The 24507-nt window shown below is 40.0% G+C and overlaps 1 protein-coding gene across 5 annotated transcripts in view; it reads left to right on the top strand.

Annotated features, from left to right (window-relative positions):
- The first annotated feature begins 5356 nt into the window (after positions 1-5356).
- The window catches only part of PAPOLA (poly(A) polymerase alpha), a 57391-nt gene continuing 38240 nt past the window's right edge, over positions 5357-24507 (top strand). For 4 of the 5 annotated variants that reach the window (XM_082843883.1, XM_082843886.1, XM_082843885.1 and 1 more), the window contains exons 1-3: positions 5357-5563; positions 19976-20161; positions 20679-20745. In XM_082843883.1, coding sequence (XP_082700009.1) covers positions 5556-5563; positions 19976-20161; positions 20679-20745 — 261 coding nt within the window. In that variant the 5' untranslated portion in view covers positions 5357-5555. The remainder of the gene's footprint in view (positions 5564-19975; positions 20162-20678; positions 20746-24507) is intronic. The other variant, XM_082843884.1, reaches the window with a different exon arrangement.

Genomic DNA, 24507 nt, shown 5'->3' with positions numbered 1-24507 from the left:
ATATCTTCAAAAAGACACGTACAAAAATGTTCAGAGCAACATTACTCACAAAAGCCCCAAACTAGAAACAACCAAAATGTCCATGAATAGGAGAAAGATATGCTGTGGTATCTACAATAGGAGAAAGATGTATCATCGTAGTATAGAGTACCACACTGAAATGAAAAAGAGTGACTCTTACCTCTGACAACATGAAGAATCTTACAGATGAAATGTTGAGTGAAAGAAGTTAGATACAAGGGTAAATACTGTATCTGAAGTTGAAAAACAGATATAACTAGTCCAATAGTGGACTAGTCAGAAGAGTGATTACCAGGTAATGGTGGTGTTGGTGGCAATAGAGGGTTATCCGCTGGGAGGAAGCCTGCTGGGAGACTGGACATTTTCTACATCTTGATTTAAGTGATAATTACATTGGCATGTACATGGATAAAACTTCATTCCACTAAGTAGGGAGTGCTACAGAGATGGGGAACAAGCACAGATGCCTTAGTATTTGTAAACGTTACTGTATAAGTCGTACTTTAATAATATTTTAAAAAGGAGTTGGTATCTACCTTAAAAAATACTAAAGTATACTATGTTTCCTTAAAGTTAAAAAAATAACAAACCCAGAAACTGTTCCTCAAAATATGGATTTGTTCATAGAGTTCCTTAGATCCACTTCAGGAAAGAAAAATACCAGTTGAATACCCATAAAATTTTTTTGGAGTACTTTATATTAAAAAAAAAGGAAGTTAATCAAAGCACCATTCAAATTCTTTATTTAGAGTGTATTTGGGAGTGGCACAAAGTCAGTTTAGTTGGTATGGCAGGCAAGACATCCCCCAGTGCTCTCTGCCTGCAGGCAGAGAGGGCCCCCGGGTACTGAAAGCGAGTGGAGGCCTGGGCACGGAGGCCTCCTTTTGTCCACCATTTCTTATAGGCAAGACTCCAGCCTCCGTGACCTTCCCTGAGTTCTTCCAAAGGGCAGATTTGAACAGTTGCTAATCAAGGAAGGAGCAGCCGAGAAACCACCTGAGGCAAGATTAAAGGGACCAGAGAAGCTCATCAAGATTAAGAGACAAGGGACTTCCCTCGTGGCGCAGTGGTAAGAATCTGCCTGCCAAGGCAAGGGACACGGGTTCGAGCCCTGGTCCGGGAAGATCCCACATGCTGCGGAGCAACTAAGCCCTTGCGCCACAACTCCTGAGCCTGCACTCTAGAGCCCGCGAGCCACAACTGCTGAGCCTGCGCTCTAGAGCCCGCGAGCCACAACTGCTGAGCCTGCGCTCTAGAGCCCGCGAGCCACAACTGCTGAGCCTGCGCTCTAGAGCCCTCGAGCCACAACTGCTGAGCCCGTGTGCTGCAGCTACTGAAGCCAGCGTGCCTAAAGCCCGTCCTCCGCAACAAGAGAAGCCACCGCAACGAGAAGCCTGCACACCACAACTAGAGAAAGTCCGCACATAGCAACGAAGACCCAATGCAGCCAAAAAAAAACCCACAAAAGATTAAGAGAAGACCTCCTGACACGAGATTAAGGGAGTGCAAGCCTTGCTCACGCTCGAATCTTGTCAGATAAGCCCTTTATCAAACCCTCTGGGGTTGGGACACATAGTTTTTCGAGGCAGAAGCCTGGTGTGTCCCCCTTTGCCTGGCAAAGCAATAAAGCTATTCTTTTCTACTTCACCCAAAACTCTGTCTCCAGGATTTGATTTGGCACCGGTATACAGAGAGGCCAAGCTTTTGGTAACACTTCCTTTCATGCAAATGATAGAAGACACGTTCTTCAAAACATCAACATCTAAAAGAGGAATGAGAATTTAATAAAAAGACAGCTCATAAGTACAGAACTATTAGGTGGAAGTGCTTATGTTATTATTTTGACTTTAGTGACTCGTAAGTCTGCTTTTTGATTGGAATTTTTTTCCCTTTTTTTTTGGCCACACCAGACAGCATGCGGGATCTTAGTTCCCCCACCAGGGATCAAACCCACCCCCGCTGCAGTGGACGCACAGAATCTTAACCACTGGACCACGAGGGAAGTCCCTGATTGACATTTTTAAAAAGTATGCACCATTAGTAGCCAAATGAGTCATTATAGTTTATTATTCGGATAAAAATCTCCATATCGTACAGTATCTCCAACGATCACCTCCTAAATGACACTGAAACAATCCAGGTAGTTCCCAATATGTGAAGAGATTCAAAAATATTTTCTGTACATTTTTGTGATTTGCATGCACTGTGGTCCTAAGAGAACCAGTCTAGAAATCTTCCCACCATTTATGACATTGTTGTGTGGAAAATGCAATCTGAATACTTCAAATATCGGTAGAAAACATCTGCCCCTTCTCTTAGCTGCTGGTGGAAAGCAGGCCCTGGGGCAAGGCAAAGTCTGCAGCTATAAAGCAGCCTCAGCAGCAGCTGGAGGGAGTGGGCAGGGACTCTAAGAACATGTACGGCAAGGCTACCACAACGTGGATAGTGTCTTAACCAAAACACTGGTAACTGGCTTTATTTCACTCTCCACTTTCCTTGGCTCGAATTACATCCTTAATTGGGTTCTAAACGTTGGGGATTTGTGACCACCTAGCTCGTTACTCATTTGTGAAACAGGAGTTGGGTCAGATTGTAGTGGCCAGGTGTATGTAAGGCCCTTCCAGAACTGAAACAGGATTCCGAAATATGAGCAAGTTGCTTTCGGAGTTTAGAATCTCTGTTTCCAGCCCTGACTTCCATCCTCAGCTCCTGGAGTATGTTTTCAATAGCCTCAGAGACTTTTCGGAAGGTCCCACAAGCACTTCAGGATCAACCCATATCAAACCACTCTCACAACCTCATCCCCGTGCCCCGTTATCCTCTTGTTTCCTATTTCATTTAATACCCCCCCACCCCGGCCAGAACCTTCGTAATCATCTTTGTCTTCTTCCTCCCCTCCCCTCTTGAAACTAGGATTAACCACATCGCCTAAATCTCTCTCCAATTGGTCCCTTCTTTTTTATTTCAAGCTTCAGCATCTCTTACCTGAATATGGCAAGAGCCACCTCATCTTTCCTCCAACTTCAAAACGTCTGGCAGTTCACAGCATATTTTTTAAAAAATTATCTTTTGTTTTATTTATTTTTGGCTGCGTTGGGTCTTCGTTGTTGCATGCGGGCTTTCTCTAGTTGTGGAGAGCGGGGGCTACTCTTCGTTGCGGTGTGTGGGCTACCCTTTGTTGCGGTGGCTTCTCTTGTTGCGGAGCACGGGCTCTAGAGTGCGCCGGCTTCAGTAGTTGTGGCGTAAGGGTATAGTTGCTCCGCGGCATGTGGGAATCTTCCTGGACCAGGGCTCAAACCGTGTCCCCTGCATTGGCAGTCGGATTCTTAACCACTGCGCCACCAGGGAAGATCCTGTCTGGGAAGTTCAAATTGATTCCCTACCCTTTTATCTTCCCACAAATATCAATGTAATCTTCCCGTTTTAAAACTTCCAATGTCTTCCCCATTCACAAAAAGATAAAATCCAAATCTCTCAGAAAGGCTTCAGGTCTCAGGTCAAAGATCAGCTCCTCTGAGAGGCCTAGTTTGACCACCCTATCTAAACTGCCCCGTAATTTTATCATCTGATTTACTTTATTCATGGTTCTTATTACAATCTATAATTCCCTTACCTCTTCAGGTGTCTATCTGCTCCCACCCCACAGAATCTAAGTGGGACAGTGTTGGTATTTGACAATCATCAGTGCCTATCTTTATGAGCAATTTTTAAGACCATAGCTTTAATATTTTATTGATTCCACTGGACCTCAGATTTTCAAAAATTTTGACAGGTCTATTGCTGGGCCCCCACCTAAAGCCACAAGAGGGTAAGGGAATAAGTAGAATTGAGAATCAAATACAAGTCTGTCTCCAGATCATTGCTGTTCCGTAGAAATGATGGGCACATACATAATTAAAATTTTTCTAGTAGCCACATTTTAAAAAGTAAAAAGAAACAGTTGAAATTTTCACATTTTCTTTAATGCACTATATCCAAAACACAATATAAAAAAATTGTCAGTGAGGTATTTCATTCTTTTGTTCATAGTAAGATCTCTGAAATGTGCGCGTGATTTGAACTTACATCTTAAATGAACGAGCCTCATTTCAAGTGCCGGCAAGCCGCATGTGACAAATGGCTACCTTATTGGACAATGCGGGTTTGGATCCTGTGCTTTTCCCACTGAGCCCCTCATTAGTCCTAGAACGCTAATCCCACTAGACTTTCTGTGAAAAAATGGAAATCTTTTGTCAAATTTCCTGAAGAGTTACAAGTGCATATTTAAAGAATTTAGAACTTTAACTTTCCCATATGTGATGGCCCCCTTTCCCTCCATTAATCTTCTGTGTGACACTTTGGAACGCGTTCTATATTCGAAGAGGGAAAGAATATCAGAGTCAAGTCAGTCTCAGGTATTCTTTATTCAACTTTTGCTGGAGGTGTGCAGGTGACTCCCAGGTCCCACCCCACGGAGAGAAGGGGTTGCAAAACACAACCTCAGGGAAACTATGGGCGAAACGGCCTTTGCTATTATCCCAAGGCTTACTGCCACCTACGTTTCTACTGAATGACAGCTTTACAGTGAGTTCCAGTGTACCAACTGTTAGAAATAAATTTAGCTCCTGTTCTCGAATCTGCTGTCATCACAATCCTATCCAGCAAATTTATTCATTCAACAGATATTTCCTGAGCGCCTGTGTACACCTCAGTGGACAGAACAACTCCAAAGCTCCGTACCGGGGGAACCGAGTCTAGCGGGTAAGGCGGGAGTCCTAGTGACGTCTCTGCGCCCTCTGTCCCCCTTAGTGCCAAGCACCCTTATTGCATTATCACATTAAATAGGCGCCACTACCCTAGGAAGCAGGCATTACTCTCACTTTGCAAAAAATAAGAGGTTGAGTAACCTGTTACAACCCAGTGTCCCCGTGCTGAGCCCAGCGCCCGGGTCACGCGTGGGCGCCTCGGTCCCCTCCAAGCGCCTCCACCGACGCGGTCCGAGGGGAAGCGCAGCCGCCGCGACCTCGGGCGGAGAGAACGGCGGGACCTCACAATGCACCGGAAGCGGCGCCTCTCCAGGGCCTTCCTCGCGCCGTCCGGGCTGCATCGCCCCCATCGGCGACAAGAGCGGCCCGGCAGGAGGGACACCCCCGAGCCCAGAGCCTCCCAATCGGATACCTCCCATACCCGCTACGTGTGCCGCGGAAGCCGGACACAACTGCGGCGGAAGCCGCCGGAGCGCCTGCCGGCGCACGAACTACCCTTCCCGTGAGGCTTCGCGGCGGGCCGGGCGGCTGCTGCGCAGGCGCACGCATAGCGTGTGTAGCGGCGTCAGCGGTTCTAGAACGTTGCTGTGGTAGCGCTCGGGCGCCATGTTAGGACGAAGGGGAAGGAGGAGAAGCGCTTAAAGCGGCGGGAGCGGGTGCGGGAGTGGGGTTGGACCCAGGGCTGAGGCAGGCCCCCCCCCTCCCTCCCGCCTCAGTGGATCATGCCCAGGGCGGCAGCGGCGGCGGTTGCGGGGGGGAAGTGACTGGGCGGTGCCGGCGCCGGAGACGATGCCGTTGTAAGTGATTTGTATTCTGTTTTCTCTCGCACGCCGGCGGGGCCTTGGGGGCGTCGGGGGAGGGGAGGGGGGAGGGGGGCGCGCGAGCCGGGCCCTCGCCCCGAGGGGAGGCGGGCGGGACTGGGGCTCTTCCTGTTTCCTCTCCCACTCGCCGCCGCACTTCCCCTTGTGTTCGGTTCCCGCTTCCCCCCACCCCTTCCTGGCTTCGGCGGCTGCCGGGCCGGGGGCCTTCCCCTTCCGGAAGGGCCGGAGGAGCTTCTAACCTTAGTGCTCCCGCTCCTCCGCCTCGTCCGATAAAAGAAAGGGGGGGGGGGACCCGGTGCCCAGCTGCCGGGGAGGAAGGCCCTGCTCCTCGCGGGGTCTGCACACGGGGTTCGGGCTCGTTTCGCTGCTTCTGTTCCCGGCCTAGCTCTCCCTCACGTTTCGTAGATGCCCACTTCGTACGCCAGTGTTAACCCACTTCCGCGTCCCCGCCTGCCTGAGCGCGAGTTAAAAGCCCAGTTTTGAGCGTCGAGTCCAGCTGTTCGAACATCCCCTCCCCCCGCCTCCGTTCCCTCCAGCCTTTCGGCTGCCAGGAGAGGGGCACTTTCCCGGGTGCCCCCCGTCGAAAGGCGTTGCGTTACGTGTTGCTCTCCTGGTTTTGTTTCGATAGGGTCGCCGGATTTCATCTTGCTTCCGTCTTTCCATGTGCAGTGATACTTTCTGTTCTTCTGATGGTAGACTTTTTCTTATTGTAGTCCATCTGTGCCTTCTAATCTCACTAGGCCTGTATCTTATACTTTTTTCCCCTTGTTGGGTTTTTTAAAGAAGTTTTCCTTTTCTTTTTTCTCTCAAAGAATGGGATGTAACTTGAGAACTCATTGTTGATCGAAAGATTACAGCCTTTTTTCCTGCGTGTATACAGCAGAGTAGAGGCCTAAATCGTGAGACTGCATTTCTTCCATTTTTGAAGATTCAAGGGTGAGAGATGGGGGGCCGAGTTCTCTTTGTAGCCCCGAAGCATGTAATTGACCCTTGAAGTTTTACTTGAACGCAGAATAAAGATTTTGGGGTTTCTAGACACCTAACGGTCACCTTACGCTTTTTTTTTTTTTAAGTAAAAACACCTTATTTTCTGCAAATATCACTGATTATAGTTTTACAGTTTTATTTATGTATGTGTATATGTGTGTATGTCTCTGTTTACAGGTGAGGCTCTAAGTTTGAAACAGGCTTTAAAGACATCTGTCCCATTTTACACGATATTTTAAAAAGGAATTTCATGCTCCTTCCTTCTCACCCACTCTAGTCATTTTGTTAAGAGGCCTATCAACATATTATTTCTGTAATGAGGATATTTGTTAATTTTAATTAAATATAGCAGACCTAAAATCTTATAAGATGCAAGGTCCCTGTTAATTGAATCATACTTTTATGGAACAATGAAAAGGGTTACTAGGAGAACCGAGTCTAAGCAAGATTTTTGTGGCATTTTTCAATTCAGCAGCAATTAAAGTAAACCTAAATGTTTGCAGTAATGCCATGTGACTTCTTTGTGTTAGCTCACATTTTATTGCTGTTTCTGATAATCATGTCAGTATTAAAATTGATCAGTAATAGGAAATGTATGCCTTAAAGGGCTTTAATGAAGAAATAATTTGTCTTTTTAGAAATTAAAAGTTCTTTTATACCTGCTTTTTCCCAACATGCTTTGAGGAAGGGAGGTATACCTTTCCTTTAAAGACCTAAGTGCTTCACATTCTTTGGAAGTTAGTGCAGATGTTTAAAATGGAAGACAAAGTGAAGGCAGCAGATTCTCACACACGGATATTGTCTTTCTAGTGTGTTTCTTGAAATGTGAACAATATGGCCAGTTTTTCATTAGCTTTTCTCTTATTGTTAACCCTATGTGTACTATAGTCCTTTTAAAGTAAACTAAAAGACCATAGACTGCCTAGTTAAGTAGGCCTTTTTTTTCATTAGTTTGCTTTCTTTGTTTTTCATGTTCTGGTGTCATTAATTTTATTTCTTTGATGTTTTGAGTTGTGATTTCCAGACTGTATTGTGTTTGACTTCCACTTTCCTGTTTGGTGTGGCTGTTAAGTCTTTGTGTGTGGATGGGGGGGTTAAGGTATAGGTAAATTGTCAGAATGGATGAAATCAAAACAGATTACTGAAGTTACGTGGTTAGAAAACATTGTGAGCAGGTCTCCATATATTGTCCAAAAGCATATGTAATTGCACATATAGTTTTGAAAAGCTGGTATGGTTTAAGAGCCATGGTGATTAAGCTTCCAAAATTTTGGTAGTCTTAGGATCCGTTAATACCAGATTTCTCATGGTGGTACTATTCACATTTTAGGCTGATAATTCTGTCCTGTGTATTGCAGGGTGTTTAACAGCATGCCTGACTTCTACCTACTAGATTGTGGGAGTCCCACCCCCCATGTCCTGGTAATGACAATCAAAAGTGTGTCCAGATATTGCCAGATGTACCTTGGGGGCCAACATCTTGTTGACAACTACTGCATTAATACAGTGTATAAGACCTGTATGAGAACTATATTCCAGTTTCTGCCTTACTCTGTGCTGGTCAGATCATTATTTGCATCAGCTCAGTTCTAGTTATCACACTGGTAATAAAAAAGACTTTAAGGGGAGTAAACATTATCAGTGACTTAGCATTCATGGCACATTTGTAGAATGTTATTGGAAGAGATATTTAGCAAGACTTGGGGGAGACAATAGCTTTTCTTCCATATTTTTGGGGTTGTCACAAAAAAAGAGGGAAGTGGAGTAGTTTCATGTAGTGATAAGAGGTAGAACTGAGACCTTTTGGTGGGTAGTAATATCGTGTAGCAGTGGTTCTCAGAGTGTGATTTGTAGAAGCCTGGATGTTGGGGGTCCTTGAGATCCTTTTAGGGAGTACATAAAATCCAAACTTTTCATCATATTGAGATGTTACGTCTTTTTAGTCTGTTGACATTTGCACCAGTGGTGCAAAAGCAGTGGTGGGTAGTGATGCTTTAGGAAGAATCAAGGCAGAGGCACTGTATTCTACTAGTTGTCATTGTATTACTTCACTACACATGCACACAAACACACACAGTTTGAAAAAAAAGTCCTTGATGAAGCAGTAAAAAATGTTAATTTTATTAAGTCTTGACCCTTGAGTTTTTTGAGTATGTTGTGATAAAATGGGAAGGACACTTAAAGCTGTATGCTAAAAAGTAGGATGGTTGTTTTGCGAAGAGCACATGTATGATTGATTTGTGAGCTAAGCTAGTGCTTTTCTCATTGAGCTCTGTTTTTACCTGAAAGAACAATTGATGAACTAATGATGTTCATACTTGACTAGTTAGCATTTACTTGAAAAATGGAGCCTGTCTCTTTAAGAACAACTGACAGTGTTTGTGGCCAGTGATAAAATTTGAGCTTTCAAGCAAAAATTAGAATTTTAGAATGCTTGTTTCTGTCATTGTGAGCTTGACAGCCTCCCAGTAATTAAAAATGTTTCTGATTTGATCGATGGTGATATTAGTGAACTTTTTTTGATTTTGTATAATAATGTGCCAACATTTGGAAGATATGCATATCTTAAGTGAACCCACATTTTCCAAACCACCAATCATGATGTAATAAAATCATGCATGGGTAAAGGTACATTTAAAGTGCAAGGTGGACCAGTCGATTTTAATGCAAGAGTGCAAAGGGTTTATTGCTGTAGTTTCTGCTTTCATACTGTAGTCTCTAAGAAATTACCACTTGCGGCATTTTGGTGTAATATCAAAGAACAACATCCAAAGTTATTTGAAAAGGCTATTAGAACACTGTTTTCTAGTTATAATGGTGTAATGCCAGGTTTTATTCCTGTGCATCTACCAAAACAAGTTATCAAAAGGGATTGCATGCAGAAGCAGATATGGGAACCAGCTTTTTTTTTTTTTTTTGCGGTACACGGGCTTCTCACTGTTGTGGCCTCTCCCGTTGCGCAGCACAGGCTCCGGACGCGCAGGCTCAGCGGCCATGGCTCACGGGCCCAGCCGCTCCGCGGCATGTGGGATCTTCCCGGACCGGGGCACGAACCCGTGTCCCCTGCATGGGCAGGCGGACCCTCAACCACTGCGCCACCAGGGAAGCCCGGGAACCAGCTATTTTTGATTAAGCCAGAGTTAGAGATCTGCAAAAATGTAAAATAGTGCTGTTCTTCTCACTAAGTTTTTTGTTTTGGAAACCAGTTATTTTTAAAAAAGTCATTTGTGTTAACATGTAATAGATTTCTTGTTACTCTACAAAAATTTCCCTGTTGTAGTTTCTAATGTAGTAAATAATGGCAGACATAATCCATATAAACAAAAGGTCATTGGAGTCCTCAATAAATTTTAAGAGTTGTGAAAGGGTCCTAAGACCGAAAAGTTCGAGAAACTGATGTATAGTAACAACTGACAGCTGCCCCAAGCTGCGCTGTTTCCAGTGGTGGTGTCTGTGCAGCATCTCTGGTGGTTTTTGAATGGTCTGGAGGAATGGACACACACATGATTTAAAGATATTTTTTGTTGTCAATGAAAAACAATGTATTAGATAACCTTTGAAAGGTAACTTCTAACTGAGAGATTTTGATTCTCAGATTTTAAGATGTAGAGATTTTGTAATGAATTTCTTGCTGCTTAATAAAAGTTATGGTTTTGAAATGTGGTATTTTACTTTAAGCATGTTGTCGGTTCATGCTTTTTGATGGAGAAGTTGGGAGGGAAGATAATTGGATTTGAGTGAATTTGTAAGTCAGTTCCCACTCCCTGACACCCCCTCCCTCAACCCCCCAAAGCCTTCTGGCTTGAAAACATATAACTTTTGATTCATCAGAATATTCCATTTCTTGGTAACTAAGCTACTTCAAGTTAACATTACAATTAAATTTCACCTTGAGTTGCATCTAGGCAGGTTTATAAAAGCTACTCTTTGGCAAAATGAGGCCAGTTGGAGTCCTAGCTATATTTCATTTTTGGTTGGTGGAAGAGGCATGTCTTTTATTTGGTATGTTCATCGTTCTGATTATTCAGCAGCTTTTAAATAAGTGTACAATCTGAGTCTATGATTCATAAAACAGCACCATTGCAGGAGATATTAGTTCTTGTAAAGTGAGGCTCAAAGTCGTCACTCCTCTAAGGTCTTAAGGGTGCTAAGTTATAGACTGCAGCCGAATTCAACTCTGGGTTCCATGTTTCATTCTCATTCTAGTACTGTGCCATTTACTGTGTATCTTGTTGAGAACTATGTTTCATCAGCTCAGTGGGAGTCTGTTTGTATGTCTTAAGTATACTTAATTTTCAAGATCAAGTTGTGTGGAAGATAGTTGTTTTTTAGTCGTTGGATTGCAGGTCTGCAGAATTTTATAGCATTCTCACTTGCAAATTTAAGGATTTGCAGAAGAAAAAAATGTAGGAGTTTAAATTTGATATTTTTATTCCTCTTCTGTCACAGAATTGTCTCACATTTCTGTTCCCTCTATATTTCGTTCAGAAACCAGCTTCTTGCATTTTACAGTAGTCTTTATAGTTTTAAATAAGTTTTTACTTAAGAATAGTGTTCCTGTCATTTTGGTTATCAGAAACATCTAAATTGCATTTCCTGTTTATAATACTATGATTTAATATATTTTTGACTATTTTTTCTGATACATTTTTGTACTTTTTAGATTCTCTACTTACATTTCTTTCATTTTCAAATTGTGCTTGACAAATACTGATGCAGGAATGCTGTGGTTTGGCTGTTTTTTGTTTTTGCTTCTAGCCCCTCTTGGAGAGAGGGCAGAGGGACAGTTGGAAGTGCCCTTAGGAAGGAAGGAAAAATAACCTGGCCATTGTTACAATTCGGTAACAAGTACCCTTTCTCTGTATAATCAACCTTTTATTTCCAAAGTTTGGCGTTGGGATTCATCATAATTTATTCCCCTTGAGCGTAAACTATTGCTTCATCTATACTTGAGCCTTTGCTGCTGCTTACTAAATATTGGCTGGATGATCCACCTGGAATACATATTTTAAGACTATAGTTAGGTTCTAACTATGTTTAGTACCAGTTACACAGGATGGCAGGTGAATTAGCCATCCTTAGAATAATGTCTTAGTGAGCAAATACGTTGTCTGGACTATATGCTTGACTTCTAAGCTACAGGTAAAATTTAAATATGTGTTAAACTTCTTGTGAAAGAGGAGATTGTATTATTTCTGCCAAGAATTAATATTTAATGTGTATTCAAATACTTTAGAGAGATCCCATATTCCTATTCTGTTCAATGTCCTTTTTTCCTGCTTAATTTGAATGGGCACATTACGTTTAAGGTTAAGGCCTTTAAACAGCAAATTACATACTGTGGTTTTTAAAAAAATATTTATTTTTTGGCTATGTTGGGTCTTAGTTGTGGCATGTGGGATCTTTTGTTGCTGTGCGCCGTCTCTTTGTTGCGGTGCACAGGCTTCTCTCTAGTTGTGGCGCGTGGGCTCTGTAGTTGTGGCGTGCGGGCTCAGTAGTTGCAGTGCATGGGCTCAGTAGTTGCTGAGCGTGGGCTTGGCTGCTCTGTGGCATGTGGGTTCTTAGTTCCCGGACCAGGGATTGAACCGGCATCCCCTGCATTGCAAGATGGATTCTTAACTACTGGACCACCTGGGATGTACCCATTAAGTGTTACTGTGATTTATCTGATTACTTCTAAAGAAGAATATCAAGTAAGTTAAGCTTTCAGTTTTAACTTCACTGACTAAAACTAGCAAGAAATGACAGTGTTTTCTGTTGGCTAGGATCTATATATTTTGAGGCAATTGACCCTTTTAGTACTACGTGCCACCAATTCCATACGCCCAATGTGAGGAGGCAGAGATTCATCAGTAGCATGAGCTTTGTTTAAATTGGGAAGAAAGTTGTTAAATATTAACTATTTCAGAAAACACCATTGGTGATTTGTTGTCCTTTCCTTTGTGTGTTAGTCATCTGCAGAGGCTGCTCCTTTCCCCTTCTGCAAGTCATTTAGAGTGCATACCTCCTTAACCTTTTCCTTTGGTATATCCTTGATTCTTTGTTTCTGTAATGTTTATTTTAAGCTTTTACTTTGCACTGATCTGTTGTTTAAAGATCTGAATCCCAGACCAAATTTGAGATTGTCACTGAGGTTAGAGACTATTTTTGTATTCCTGATTTTAGCATTGTCTTTCATACATATTTAGGATCCTAGTTCAGTAAATTTCAGCCTAATAAAATACTTTCTGGGAAAAATAACTTAAATGAGGAAAAGGTGCTTTTAGGAAAATTGGATTGATGAAGTTTGATAGATAGCTTTGGTGCTTTACCAGTTTTCTAGAGCTGTAAATCATGATTTGCTTTGTATTTAATTTTCTAATCACAAAGCGTTATACTGAAAAATCCATTTTAAGGTTTTTCAGTTCTTTAAAATAACATTTTGATTAGCATAAACTACAAAGCTAATAATCAAAAAGCTAATTATTGATTTAAATTGAACATTTGTTTGCTGTCCCTTGCTGTTGGGGAATGATTTTAGGGGGTGGTTTTAGTCTCTTTACTATCACAAGCTTAATGGTGAATAGTAGAATTAGATGATTTTCAACTTTTGTATGACTTCATTAATATTTATCTTTAAAAGTACTTTAACAAATGGAAACAAAATCCTAGAAGATGGAATTCTTCCAACAGTCAGTTTTGCTTCGTGTGTTTCTATGCATGTATAGACATAATACACAAATAACTTTTAAAGGTACAAGACTGTATGTTGTGAAAGATGTATAGAGGCTTATGATTATAGTCAGATGCCTGAGATCATATCCTGACCCAGTGAATAGAGTCGTTGGAATAGTCAGGAATAATGTAAAGTGCTTGCCACACTAACTGGAATATGTTGAGATTTCAGTAAATATTAGCTATTATCATAATTATATTCTACAACTTCTTTCACCTGACATATTGTGGCCATGTTTCCATGCTACTACATGGGATAACGACCTCATTCTTTTTGTATAGCATAGTATTAAGTTGTAAGAATGTACTGTAATTCGCCAGTCCTATATCATATTAATGGATATTTAGGTGGTTTCCAGTTTGTTGGTGCATTGTATACAGTGCTCCAGTGAACAACCTTGGGTATCTTTTGTATTATTCCTATAAGAAGGGTCAAATTCCAGAATCTGTAGGGTCAAGAGAGGTATTTATTTACAAATACCAAGCATGCTCCCTCTATAAAGTATAATGCTGGGGTAGACATTGTTCATTTCAAGCTTATTGTTGCTGAACAGGATTTTGGGCCCGTATTTGGCCTGTCTTCTAAGCCATTGTATTCGTACCCCAGGAGCAGTAGAAATTTGTGCTTTAATGTACACATTTAATATACTAAAAATGTGTTGTAAATTAAAGAGGCTATGTCTTCCAACATCAGGACCTTCAGTTTGAGTCCTTGTGTCCTAGTATTTCTGTAAGAGATTGCTAGAGATGAAGTTGCTAGACATAAGCTTTAAAAAAAATTTGATGAATATTGCCAGATTGCTTTTTAAAATGATATACCATGTTCACATCCTTTGTGATGGCTGAGAGTGCTCATTTTTGGAGGTTTATAATAAGTCTTTCATTTTTTACCAGATGTACATCAGCTTTGTTTTTCTCCAGTCTGACAGAAAAAGTGATCGTCTTAATGTGCTTCCTTGATTTGCAGTGAAACTTTTAAAAGTTGATTTAAGAACATATTAAGAATACAGGTTTCCCTCCCTATCCAAAAGTAGAAAGGTCCTGTGAAAGCTTTTGTAAGCCAAAACGGCATAAAATGAAGAAGCAACTACCTTATACACATCTCGCTAACAGATGCATAGAATAAATTGAGATAAAGCATTGCTGCTCACAGACACAGTTCCAGGCTATGGTAGTTTGATGCTGAATATACGTATATCCTGGGGAAGAAGCTTGTTAGTGTCGCTCTTGCTACTCAGGGCGCACGCTGCCTCTGAAACCGCTTGCAAAACAAACGAAGAGTGCTTTTGCTTTTTGCCTTTTTTTCGTAAAAGTGAAAGTCCTCTTTGGATTTCATTCACTTAGTGAAAACAGGTACTAATATAGGTCTTTCATTTGAGTATTCCTTAACTTTCCTCACTGACTTGAAGTGGTCGTCAATATGATACATCCAAAGATTGATCATACTTCGACTATTTGAATGTAGGGCTACTAAACTATAGTTTACAAATCATAGGAACTTGCACTATTTGAGTTAGCTTTATAGTTACTGTAATCAAAGTGGTTCTTGATATTTCAGAGCACATGTATTGGTTAAATTGGATGCCTAAACTTTTGAAACAAGTATCTGGCCAAAATAAGCAGCCTACAGTCATATGCTAGTTTCACAAAAATGTTGCCATTTCTGAGTACCAAAATATTTATACTAATTAGAGTTAGGTCTTAGCCTAGCATGAGGAAAGGATGGACCTTTCTTTTGAGTATTGGTTTAAAAACTTTGTGTTTGGGAACTGGACTTTCATGTCATAAACATGTTATAGTATTTAAATTTCTAGTTTGCCATCCAGAGTAGAGAAGAGATATAATAAATTCTAAGGTAAATCCATAGAGTTACAACTTAACAAGCATCACATAACTAGTGGCAGAAGTGAAACCAGAGTGGTATAACTAGTAGAAGTGAAATCAGGCCTGCTTTGTCTCTTTTCAGATTGCTTCTGGGTTGAGAGCAGTTTTTGTGGACAGAGTTTTGAATGCCAGTACTAGAAGTCATGTGGGTTTTTAAGGAAGCTGTGTGTTAGGAAGGTAGCACTTGGTAGCAGTATGAATGGTAGTCTGGCATAGCAGGGGAGTAGAAAGGGTGGGACCAAGATGCCAAGAGGCAGAACAAGTGTAGTTGGAATGGATTTGTTATATAGAATGTTGTTGAAATTAAAAATAATAATAAAAAAGGAAAGGTGGGTATATGTCCTGGGTAAGCTTTGCCTTGATGAAAATTATTTTAAATATTATAAAGAAAATGCCTTATGTTCTAAGAGAGAGAAGAATTCTGAAAATCTTTAGTATTGTGCCCTCTTCGTTTCTCCCTCCTTACTCCCAAAAAAGTGGGGTGGGGGGAAGAGTGTTTGGCTGTCTTTTGTAATTTTGGAGGGGGGCAAGATTCGTATATGTACTGTATGTATAGGTATTTATATCTTGCTCTGACCCAGAAAGGACTGAGACTTTTAAGAATGCTTTAGTCACATTTTAAAACTAGCACGGTGTTTGCATTAAAGGTGGATGACAAGGGAGAATCCGGATAGAGATATAAAACAGCAAGAAATTAGGGTACTAAAACAGTTCTTACAGAAGTACAGTGATTTTTGGATTTTTGTAGAGAACTTGCTGGGTGGCCACCAGTTTTGCTCTAAGAATTCAGGCAGTAGCCTAAAGGTAAGTACAGATATGTTCATGAGATGAAAATGAGCCAGTTACTCAGGAAAAGCACACTTGATATTTAAATTGAAAACCAGAAAGAAATTTCAGTGGATCACAAATACTGTGGCTCCGTATCTAGTTTTTTTTCTCATTGTTTTATATAATTGTAGAAGTTATTTTTAAAATCATGTCTGAAGAAAACTAAATACTGGTAAAAATGTCTTTAGAAAGTGACGGACATGGGCAGGTGTTTCATGTGTTCAGAAATTTGAGGGAGAGCTTTGCATTCTTGGGATTGATAGCTAGCTGTCTGGTGTATAGTTCCAGGAGAAAGTCTGTAAAGCAGAGTCCTTCACATTACCTGATATTGGAGTGTGTATATTTGTTTTGTTAGAAACAGAACAGCAACAAAAAGATCCTTAAATTGTTTTATCACTCTACTTAATTTCTAATATGAAAAATTAAATGGAAAATTTTGACTTCTTCCATTTAAAGCTCAATCATAGCTAATATTTCTACATTTTGGACATTCAGAGCATCTGGCAGCCTAGAATTCCTAGTCTAGCCATTTAGCGTAAGATTAAGCCATTTCTATTGGAGACACAGGTATCTTGTACCTTTCAAAACATGTATTTGTTTCTTTCCTTTCATTTGGTTGTGATTTACTTTTATTTCTTTTCATATGTGTTCTTGAATTAGTATATGTTCTATATGTAATTTGTATTAGATATGTATACATACAGAGATATGTGATACATATGTTCTTTCTTTCTTTTTTTTTTTTTTTTAGTTGCGGCAGGCGGGATCTTTCCTTGCAGCTCATGGGCTTCTCTGTAGTCGTGGCATGTGGGCTCATTAGTTGTGGCACGTGCGCTCAGTAGTTGCGGTGTGCAGGCTTAGTTGCCCTGAGGCATGTGGGATCTTAGTTCCCCCACTAGGGATCGAACTGGCGTCCCCTGCATTGCAAGACGGATTCTCAACCACTGGACCACCAGGAACGCCCCCCTATAATGTTCTATTTTGAATTAGATGGGACAAGTAAATGTGGTTTTATATGATGTGACTACATTTTGAATAAATAAACATTTACAACTGGAGTATGATTTGTTTCCCCATCAAAATGTTCATGTGGAAACTAATGTAGACATCAATTTTTCTTTTTCAAATTAAAGTAGACAAACTTGGTGTGAATTTAGAAATCTGAGTCTAGGACTTCCCTGGTGGCCAGTGCAGGGGACATGGGTTCGAGCCCTGGTCCGGGAAGATCCCACATGCCGTGGAGCAACTAAGCCCGTGCGCCACAACTACTGAGCCTGCACTCTAGAGCCTGTGAGCCACAACTGCTGAGGCCTTGTGCCACAACTGCTGAAGCCTGTGCGCCTAGAGCCTGTGCTCTGCAACAAGAGAAACCACCGCAATGAGAAGCCCGCGCACCGCAACGAAGAGTAGACCCTGCTTACTGCAGCTAGAGAAAGCCCACACACAGCAACAAAGACCCAATGCAGCCAAAAATAAATAAATAAATAGATTTTTTTAAAAAAGAAAGCAATCTGAGTCTATATCCAATATTCTGGTAATACAGGTGAAGTAGACAAGGATCTTTCCAAGCATTGATTTTTGTATGACAATGAAGAACCTGAATATTTGAGAAAGAAAAAATGGGAATCTGCAAGAAAGCTTAACCCCACAGAGAATGGGCAGTCATTTTGGTGATCATCCAAACTCAACTGGTAATGAATTTAGCCCCTTCAGAAAGGAAAAGAATGCAGATGTTTGCTCAAAACAAAACAATCCAATAGAGGTTTATTATTTTAAGGTAGGAAAACATGAATTCAATTTACATTTGACTTGAAAGCTCTCCTTGCATGAACCAAGTCTAGCTAGAAAGGATTTTACACTTGTTTTCATATCTGGCTCTACTTATGTTAAAATCATTTATAAAAAGTATTCATAATCCTGGGGTGGTCATGAAGGGCTATAGTTTACTTGGAGAAACTCACATGAAGCAATGAACAATGCAAGAAAATATAATTATACTAAGATATGTGTTAAGTGTATTTTTTTAAACAATACATAATTTATCTGGAATCTATTAGAGCATGGTGTGAAGAAATGGTAGGCAGTTTTGAGGGCCACCTTTTTGGTGTCAGCTTGGTGGAACCTGATGATAACTATTTGTTGATTGACGAAAATATGTATTAACCAAGATATTATGAATGCATTTACACTTAATGTTAATTTGTATATTCTAACCATGGGAGATGCTACATAAATTTGAAAAATAGAACATTAAGATATTTAGTCTTTGAGGATGCTTGGTGCTCATGTGGATCCACAGCTCTGAATTAACACCATAGCCTTGTATAGCTGTGCAATTTAAAGTAGTAGGAGGAAGTGATGAGACATAAGTTAATTGCTGTAAGAGATGATAAATCTGACTCATATTGATTCAGCAAATGTTACTATAAAATCTGAATTAAAATTGAGACAATGTATAACTAGTTTAGGAAGCATTGATTAAATGCTATACAGCCTAGTGACTAATTAGTAACAAACACTATGGGCTTCCTGGCATTCTTAGGTTTTCTGTTGATATCAGAAGACAATATAAAACGTAGTCCTGCAGTCATAGTATAAACCAGAACCCAGGGATAGGTAGTAAATACATAATGGGACTTACCTGCCATGGGATTCTGGCATCTTATTGCTTTAGTAGATTATTGCACTTTAATTAAAAGTGTATATATATATATATATATATATATATATATATATATATATATATATATATATATATATTTAGAACTTGAAAAAAAGTAGGGGTGTGTGTGTATAAATTATTTCTTAAGGAACAGAATTTGGGGCAAATAACTGATTCAGATGTTAGCTTCTTCCTTAGTCCTTACCTGGTTCTGTATGTTATTTGACCAGGTAGTTTTTAGTTAATAATTGTGCTGCTTATCTTTAGAGTCCCTGTCCATTGATTTAAAAAGGGAGAAAAAGAAAACAAGAATTGGTTTCACCAAAAAATAATTGAGTCAGATTAATTTCCTAAAACCTTTCTTTAGAGCATGCCATACCTTTTTACCAGTTATATTAAAACACTCTTGGTTGTAAAAATCAGGAATTGCTCTTAAAACAGAAAAACTTTTGATTAGTCATTGTTGAAGTGTAAATCTCTTACCAAAAATTCTGTAACAAGCTTAGTGTGAATATAGTTCTTCCCCTCCAAGTTATGTTTATGTTATTTGCCTCATTATCTAGAGTTTTATTCATTGCAAGTCAGATGTGAAATTCCATTTGGGGAGTCTGTTGTATTGGTAAAATAGTGCTTTTATATATATCCTCATCTCTTTAGAAATAACAATTTAATAGACTTTGGCTCCTTTTCAAGAAGTAAGGAGTAAGTAAAATTTCTCAGAAGTCCACTATATCCTAGATTGCATTTTCTCTAGCAATTTATTTGATCTGGATTTTTTTTTTTTGGGTCTGCATTGGGTCTTTGTTGCTGCGTGTGGGTTTTCTCTAGTTGTGGCAAGCGGGGGGGCTACTCTTCGTTGTGGTGCGCAGGCTTCTCATTGCAGTGGCTTCTCTTGCTGCGGAGCACAGGCTCTAGGCATGTGGGCTTCAGTAGTTGTGGCGCACGGCCTTAATTGCTTCTCAGCATGTGGGATCTTCCCGGACCAGGGCTCAACCTGTGTCCCCTGCGTTGGCAGGCGGATTCTTAACCACTTCGCCACCAGGGAATTCCCTGATCTGGATTCTTATTTATAGTTTATTTAGATATTTAGATAGTGACAAAGTTAAAATCCTTGGAGTGGGAGGAGAACTAATGTTTTCATCACTTAATTTTTGTGTTACTTTTTGTTTTAAAACGAACAAAATGTATTGAAAGTTTTTTGGGGTAAGGCAGGGAACCAACTATGTTTAGAAATGCATTTTACTAAAGCATTTTTTTCTAGTCATCTGATTAGTTTTAAATTGTAGAAATTTTTTGACAGTAATTTTATCCAGTTCTGTTTGCAGTCCAGTTACAACGCAGGGATCACAGCAAACACAGCCACCACAGAAGCACTATGGCATTACCTCTCCCATCAGCTTAGCAGCCCCCAAGGAGACTGACTGCCTACTTACCCAGAAACTAATTGAGACTCTGAAGCCTTTTGGCGTTTTTGAAGAGGAAGAGGAACTGCAGCGCAGGTCAGTGTGTGTATATATCTTTCTTTTTTTGAATTTTATTTTATTTTATTTTTTTATACAGCAGGTTCTTATTAGTTATTCATTTTATACGTATTAGTGTATATGTATATCTTTTTTTAAGTTACAATTTTTTATTAACATAATAAACTAGTTTTGAGGAACTCAGCAAGTCAGAATTATTCTCCCCAATATATGTCTGTTTCAAACAAGAGTGATACCTAGAAAAAACTTTTCGTCTATATAAAGTTCTATTCCCTTAATTTTGATTTGTGATACTTTTGGTTAGTATAGTATTACAGCATTGTCAGGAGAAAGGGGAATGCCTTGGTAAGCTAGAGGAATGCCTCACCCAGTGTAACAGTGCCTACATATAGCTAATACTATAAACTTCCTTTCTGATAACTTAAAGACTGGTTAAAATTTAGGAAGCCACCTATTAAAGCTTTTTCATTTTAATTAGTAGTGATCTAGAATAACAAACAACTTGATACTTGATTGATATTTGCTCTATCAACAGGATTTTAATTTTGGGAAAATTAAATAACCTGGTAAAAGAGTGGATACGAGAAATCAGTGAAATCAAGGTAAGGTGACTTAATTGTCTAGGAAGTAATTTGCCAGCTGAATGCAGCAATTATCTTATATAACTATTTAGAGTCTTGAATGCGGAAGGTGTTTTAGACTGTTGACAGCAGAATTTGTATTTGGTATCTAGCTTTTTTGGGGGTTTTTTTTGGCCATACCGTGCAGCATGTGGGATCTTAGTCCCCCAGCCAGGGATCAAACTCGAGTCCTCTGCATTGGGCAGAGTCTTAACCACTGGACCGCCAGGAAGGTCCCGGTACCTAGCTATTTTGAAAGCAGGAAAAACTGAACTGAATTCAGTGATTTTATAAATACTTTTGGTTGTAACACTTCAAAGCTCAGTAATTACTTACACGCTTTACAGAAATAATGTTTCCCACAAAAGGTGCTTTAAAAAATGTATTAAACACGGTTGTTACAGACAGATGAGTGTGCTTAATTTTGAGGCAAAATAGTGAAATGTTTTTCATGTTATCAAGAAAAAAAATTGACTGGTTTTGAGTCTACCTTATATGCTGGACCACATTCACACACAGCACGAAATAAGTCAGGTTCTTTACAGATGCTTTTTGATAGATGCTGGATTGTGTCTGTGCCATATTTGTGCCCACTCTTTTAAGAACAATGTAGCATTGTCATTCGGATAAATTGTGGTTTGACAATTGATTTCGATAAAATGTTTGCTTCACTTAGGAAAAAAAATGTATTAAACATGTTTATTAAGTATTTGAGAATCTTGTTACCTTTTAAGGAATTCTGCAACGATGAGCATTTTTTAGGCCTTCAGATGTTAGACTCAAACTGAATTATTTATTCAGTTTTTTATAATAATATTCTTTGAGTTTCTAATAACTTTTTAAAAGAATATCATACAACTGTTGAATCCATGAATAGGCTTCTGGTAAAGGAAATGTAGTTTTTTGTGTTTTTTTTGAATTTTATTTTATTTATTTTTTTATACAGCAGGTTCTTATTAGTTATGTATTTTATACTTATTAGTGTATATATGTCATTCCCAATCTCCCAATTCACCCCCACCCCAGCCACTTTCTCCCCTTGGTGTCCATATGTTTGTTCTCTGGAAATGTATTCGTAAAGTTGTGTTTAGAAGCTATTTTTTAAAAACTCTGTAAATAGTGGTCATTTTTCCAGGGTAGTACAAAATGCGTATTTAGTCTATAATACAGCTGAAAAATTGATGGTAAGAGAACCAAAGGTAGAAGAAAACCTGAGAGAAGGTATCAAGGTAGAAGAAAAGTAAGTTAAAGTCTTCTGGCTTTAGTCAAATTTATAATACTGTTTTCTTAAAGCAGTGTATATATATTTCAAAGCAACTGATTAAAACTTCAGCAGCCAGAATATTCTAAACTGGGGACTCCATGTATACTACATGTTTGTCATTGATAGAATTTTGATAAAAATGATATTTTGCAAAGGATTTCTTTTTGAGCTGAGCAAAGGATGTCCAGGTTTAAGTATTTTTACTCATTTATTGAACTTAGTGATTCTTTAATCTTGCATAGGAAACACAGCTTTGTTTTTAATGGCTTTTTCTTAGACATTTAAGTTGAAAACTGTTATAAGGCCAGAACTTAGATTTATTTAATGTGAAACGAGTACTGTCTCATTGATAGTTTTGTTTCAGTAATTGAGTGCCTGGTTAGTTTCTTTAACTGGTAATTGTATTTTTAATAATTAATTAATTAATTGGCTGTGTTGGGTCTTCGTTGCTGCGTGTGGGTTTTCTGTAGTTGCGGCAAGCGGGGGCTACTCTTCCTTGCGGTGCGTGGGCTTCTCATTGCGGTGGCTTCTCTTGTTGCGGAGCACGGGCTCTAGGTGTGCGGGCTTCAGCAGTTGTGGCTCACGGACTCTAGAGCGCAGGCTCAGTAGTTGTGGCACACGGGCTTAGTTGCTCCACGGCAAGTGGAATCTTCCTGGACCAGGGCTCGAACCCGTGTCCCCTGCATTGGCAGGCGGATTCGTAACCTCTGCGCCACCAAGGAAGCCCTATCTGGTAACTCTTGATACAGTTCTTCCTGCTGGTTTTCTTGAGGGTAAGAAAAATTATTTGGATTAATGAAATTAATGCTCATTCCTAATCAAATTTGTCAGTGTTCTTTTCTCTGTAGCCTAACTCTGGAGGTAGTAAATTGGTTAGAGAGTGGGACTTCAGGGGCTTTACAAGTTTGATCTTTTTTTTTTTTTTTTTTTTTTTTTTTGGCGGTACGCGGGCCTCTCACTGCTGTGGCCTCTCCCGTTGCGGAGCACAGGCTCCGGACGTGCAGGCTCAGCGGCCATGGCTCATGGGCCCAGCCGTTCCGCGGCATGCGGGATCCTCCCGGATTGGGGCACGAACCCCTGTCCCCTGAATCGGCAGGCGGACTCTCAACCACTGCGCCACCAGGGAAGCCCTACAAGTTCGATCTTTCATATCTGTTTTCCTAGGGAGAATTTCTTCCTAAGCTGCTTGGTTTTAAGACCTGATACAGGATGTCTTGATGTTGACACTATTGATATTTTGGGACCACGTATTTTTTTCATTTCTGGCCACGCCGCTTGGCTTGTGGGATCTTAAGTTCCCTGACCAGGGAATTGAAACCGCGTCCTCGGCAGTGAAAGTGTGGAGTCCTAACCACTGGATCACCAGGGAATTCCTCACATATTTCTTTTTTAGGGACTGTCCTGGAAGCTGTTAAGCAGCACTCTTCCAACTAGATGCACTGCCTGTCTGGTCTCCCCAGATTGTGACAACCAAAAATATCTCCAGTTAAATCAGTAGCAAACCACTGATTTTTTTGGGGGTAGCATGTGGGATCTTAGTTCCCTGACCAGGGATTGAACCCGCACCCCCTACAGTGGAAGCATGGAATCTTAACCACTGCACCACCAGGAAAGTCCCAAGAACCACTGGTTTTTGATGTATAGTTACAATTAATTTATAATATTTTGGGGAAAATTTATATACAATATGAATTTTATTTAAGTTGTTTGATTTGTTTGCCCTCTAATATCCTGAGACTTAAAAAATATTTGCAATTGAAAAGTTCTTCTGTGATGTTAATTAATAAATCTTAATTTCTGGATTACAACTGTAATAGCTATAAACATACTAATGTCTAATACAGTAGCCACCAGCCACACTCGGCCATTTCAGTTTAAATTAACTAAAATTAAACATTCAGCTCCTCAGCCACCCTAGCTACATTTCAAGTGGTAGTGAAATATAGCTAGTGCCTACTGTATTGGACAGTTCTCCTGGAGAGCGCTTATCCGAAAGATTTGTATTTTACTAGAGATGTCCACAGAACATTGTTCTCAGGTAGTTTTTTCCTATCTTCCTTTGTAGGCATATTTCTGTACACACCTTGCTGGCTTAACTTAAATAACCAAGCCAACTGTACAAGTGGTTTTTAAAATATCTAAACATAGGAAGAGATGGTGGTGTCTCCTTTTAAAAAATGTAATACTACACATTTAGATTGCCTGTTTTCTATAAGTGATGATTAAGTGTGCCCTTAAAAAACAAGGGAATCCCCTGAGCCTTTTACAATTTATTTTTAGGGTTGTTGGAATATGAAGTAACAATTTATGTCACTTTGGGAGGGTGGTGGGGAAGAGTGGTCTCTTTTATGTTCTGCTACTGAGTAAGACTTTACTGAGGAATTAGAAAGTAAAGAGAAACATTGATCTAGCACACATTAAGATTTGGTGTTTTTTTTTTGTGGACAGACATTATCCTTACCACCAAGGGTGGTTAAACA

The sequence above is a fragment of the Leucopleurus acutus genome (genome assembly GCF_964270905.1).
Source record: "Leucopleurus acutus genome assembly, chromosome: 1".
Lineage (NCBI taxonomy): Eukaryota > Metazoa > Chordata > Mammalia > Artiodactyla > Delphinidae > Leucopleurus > Leucopleurus acutus.
The sequence above is the reverse complement of the archived record's forward strand: the minus strand, read 5'-3'. Positions and strand labels throughout refer to the sequence as shown.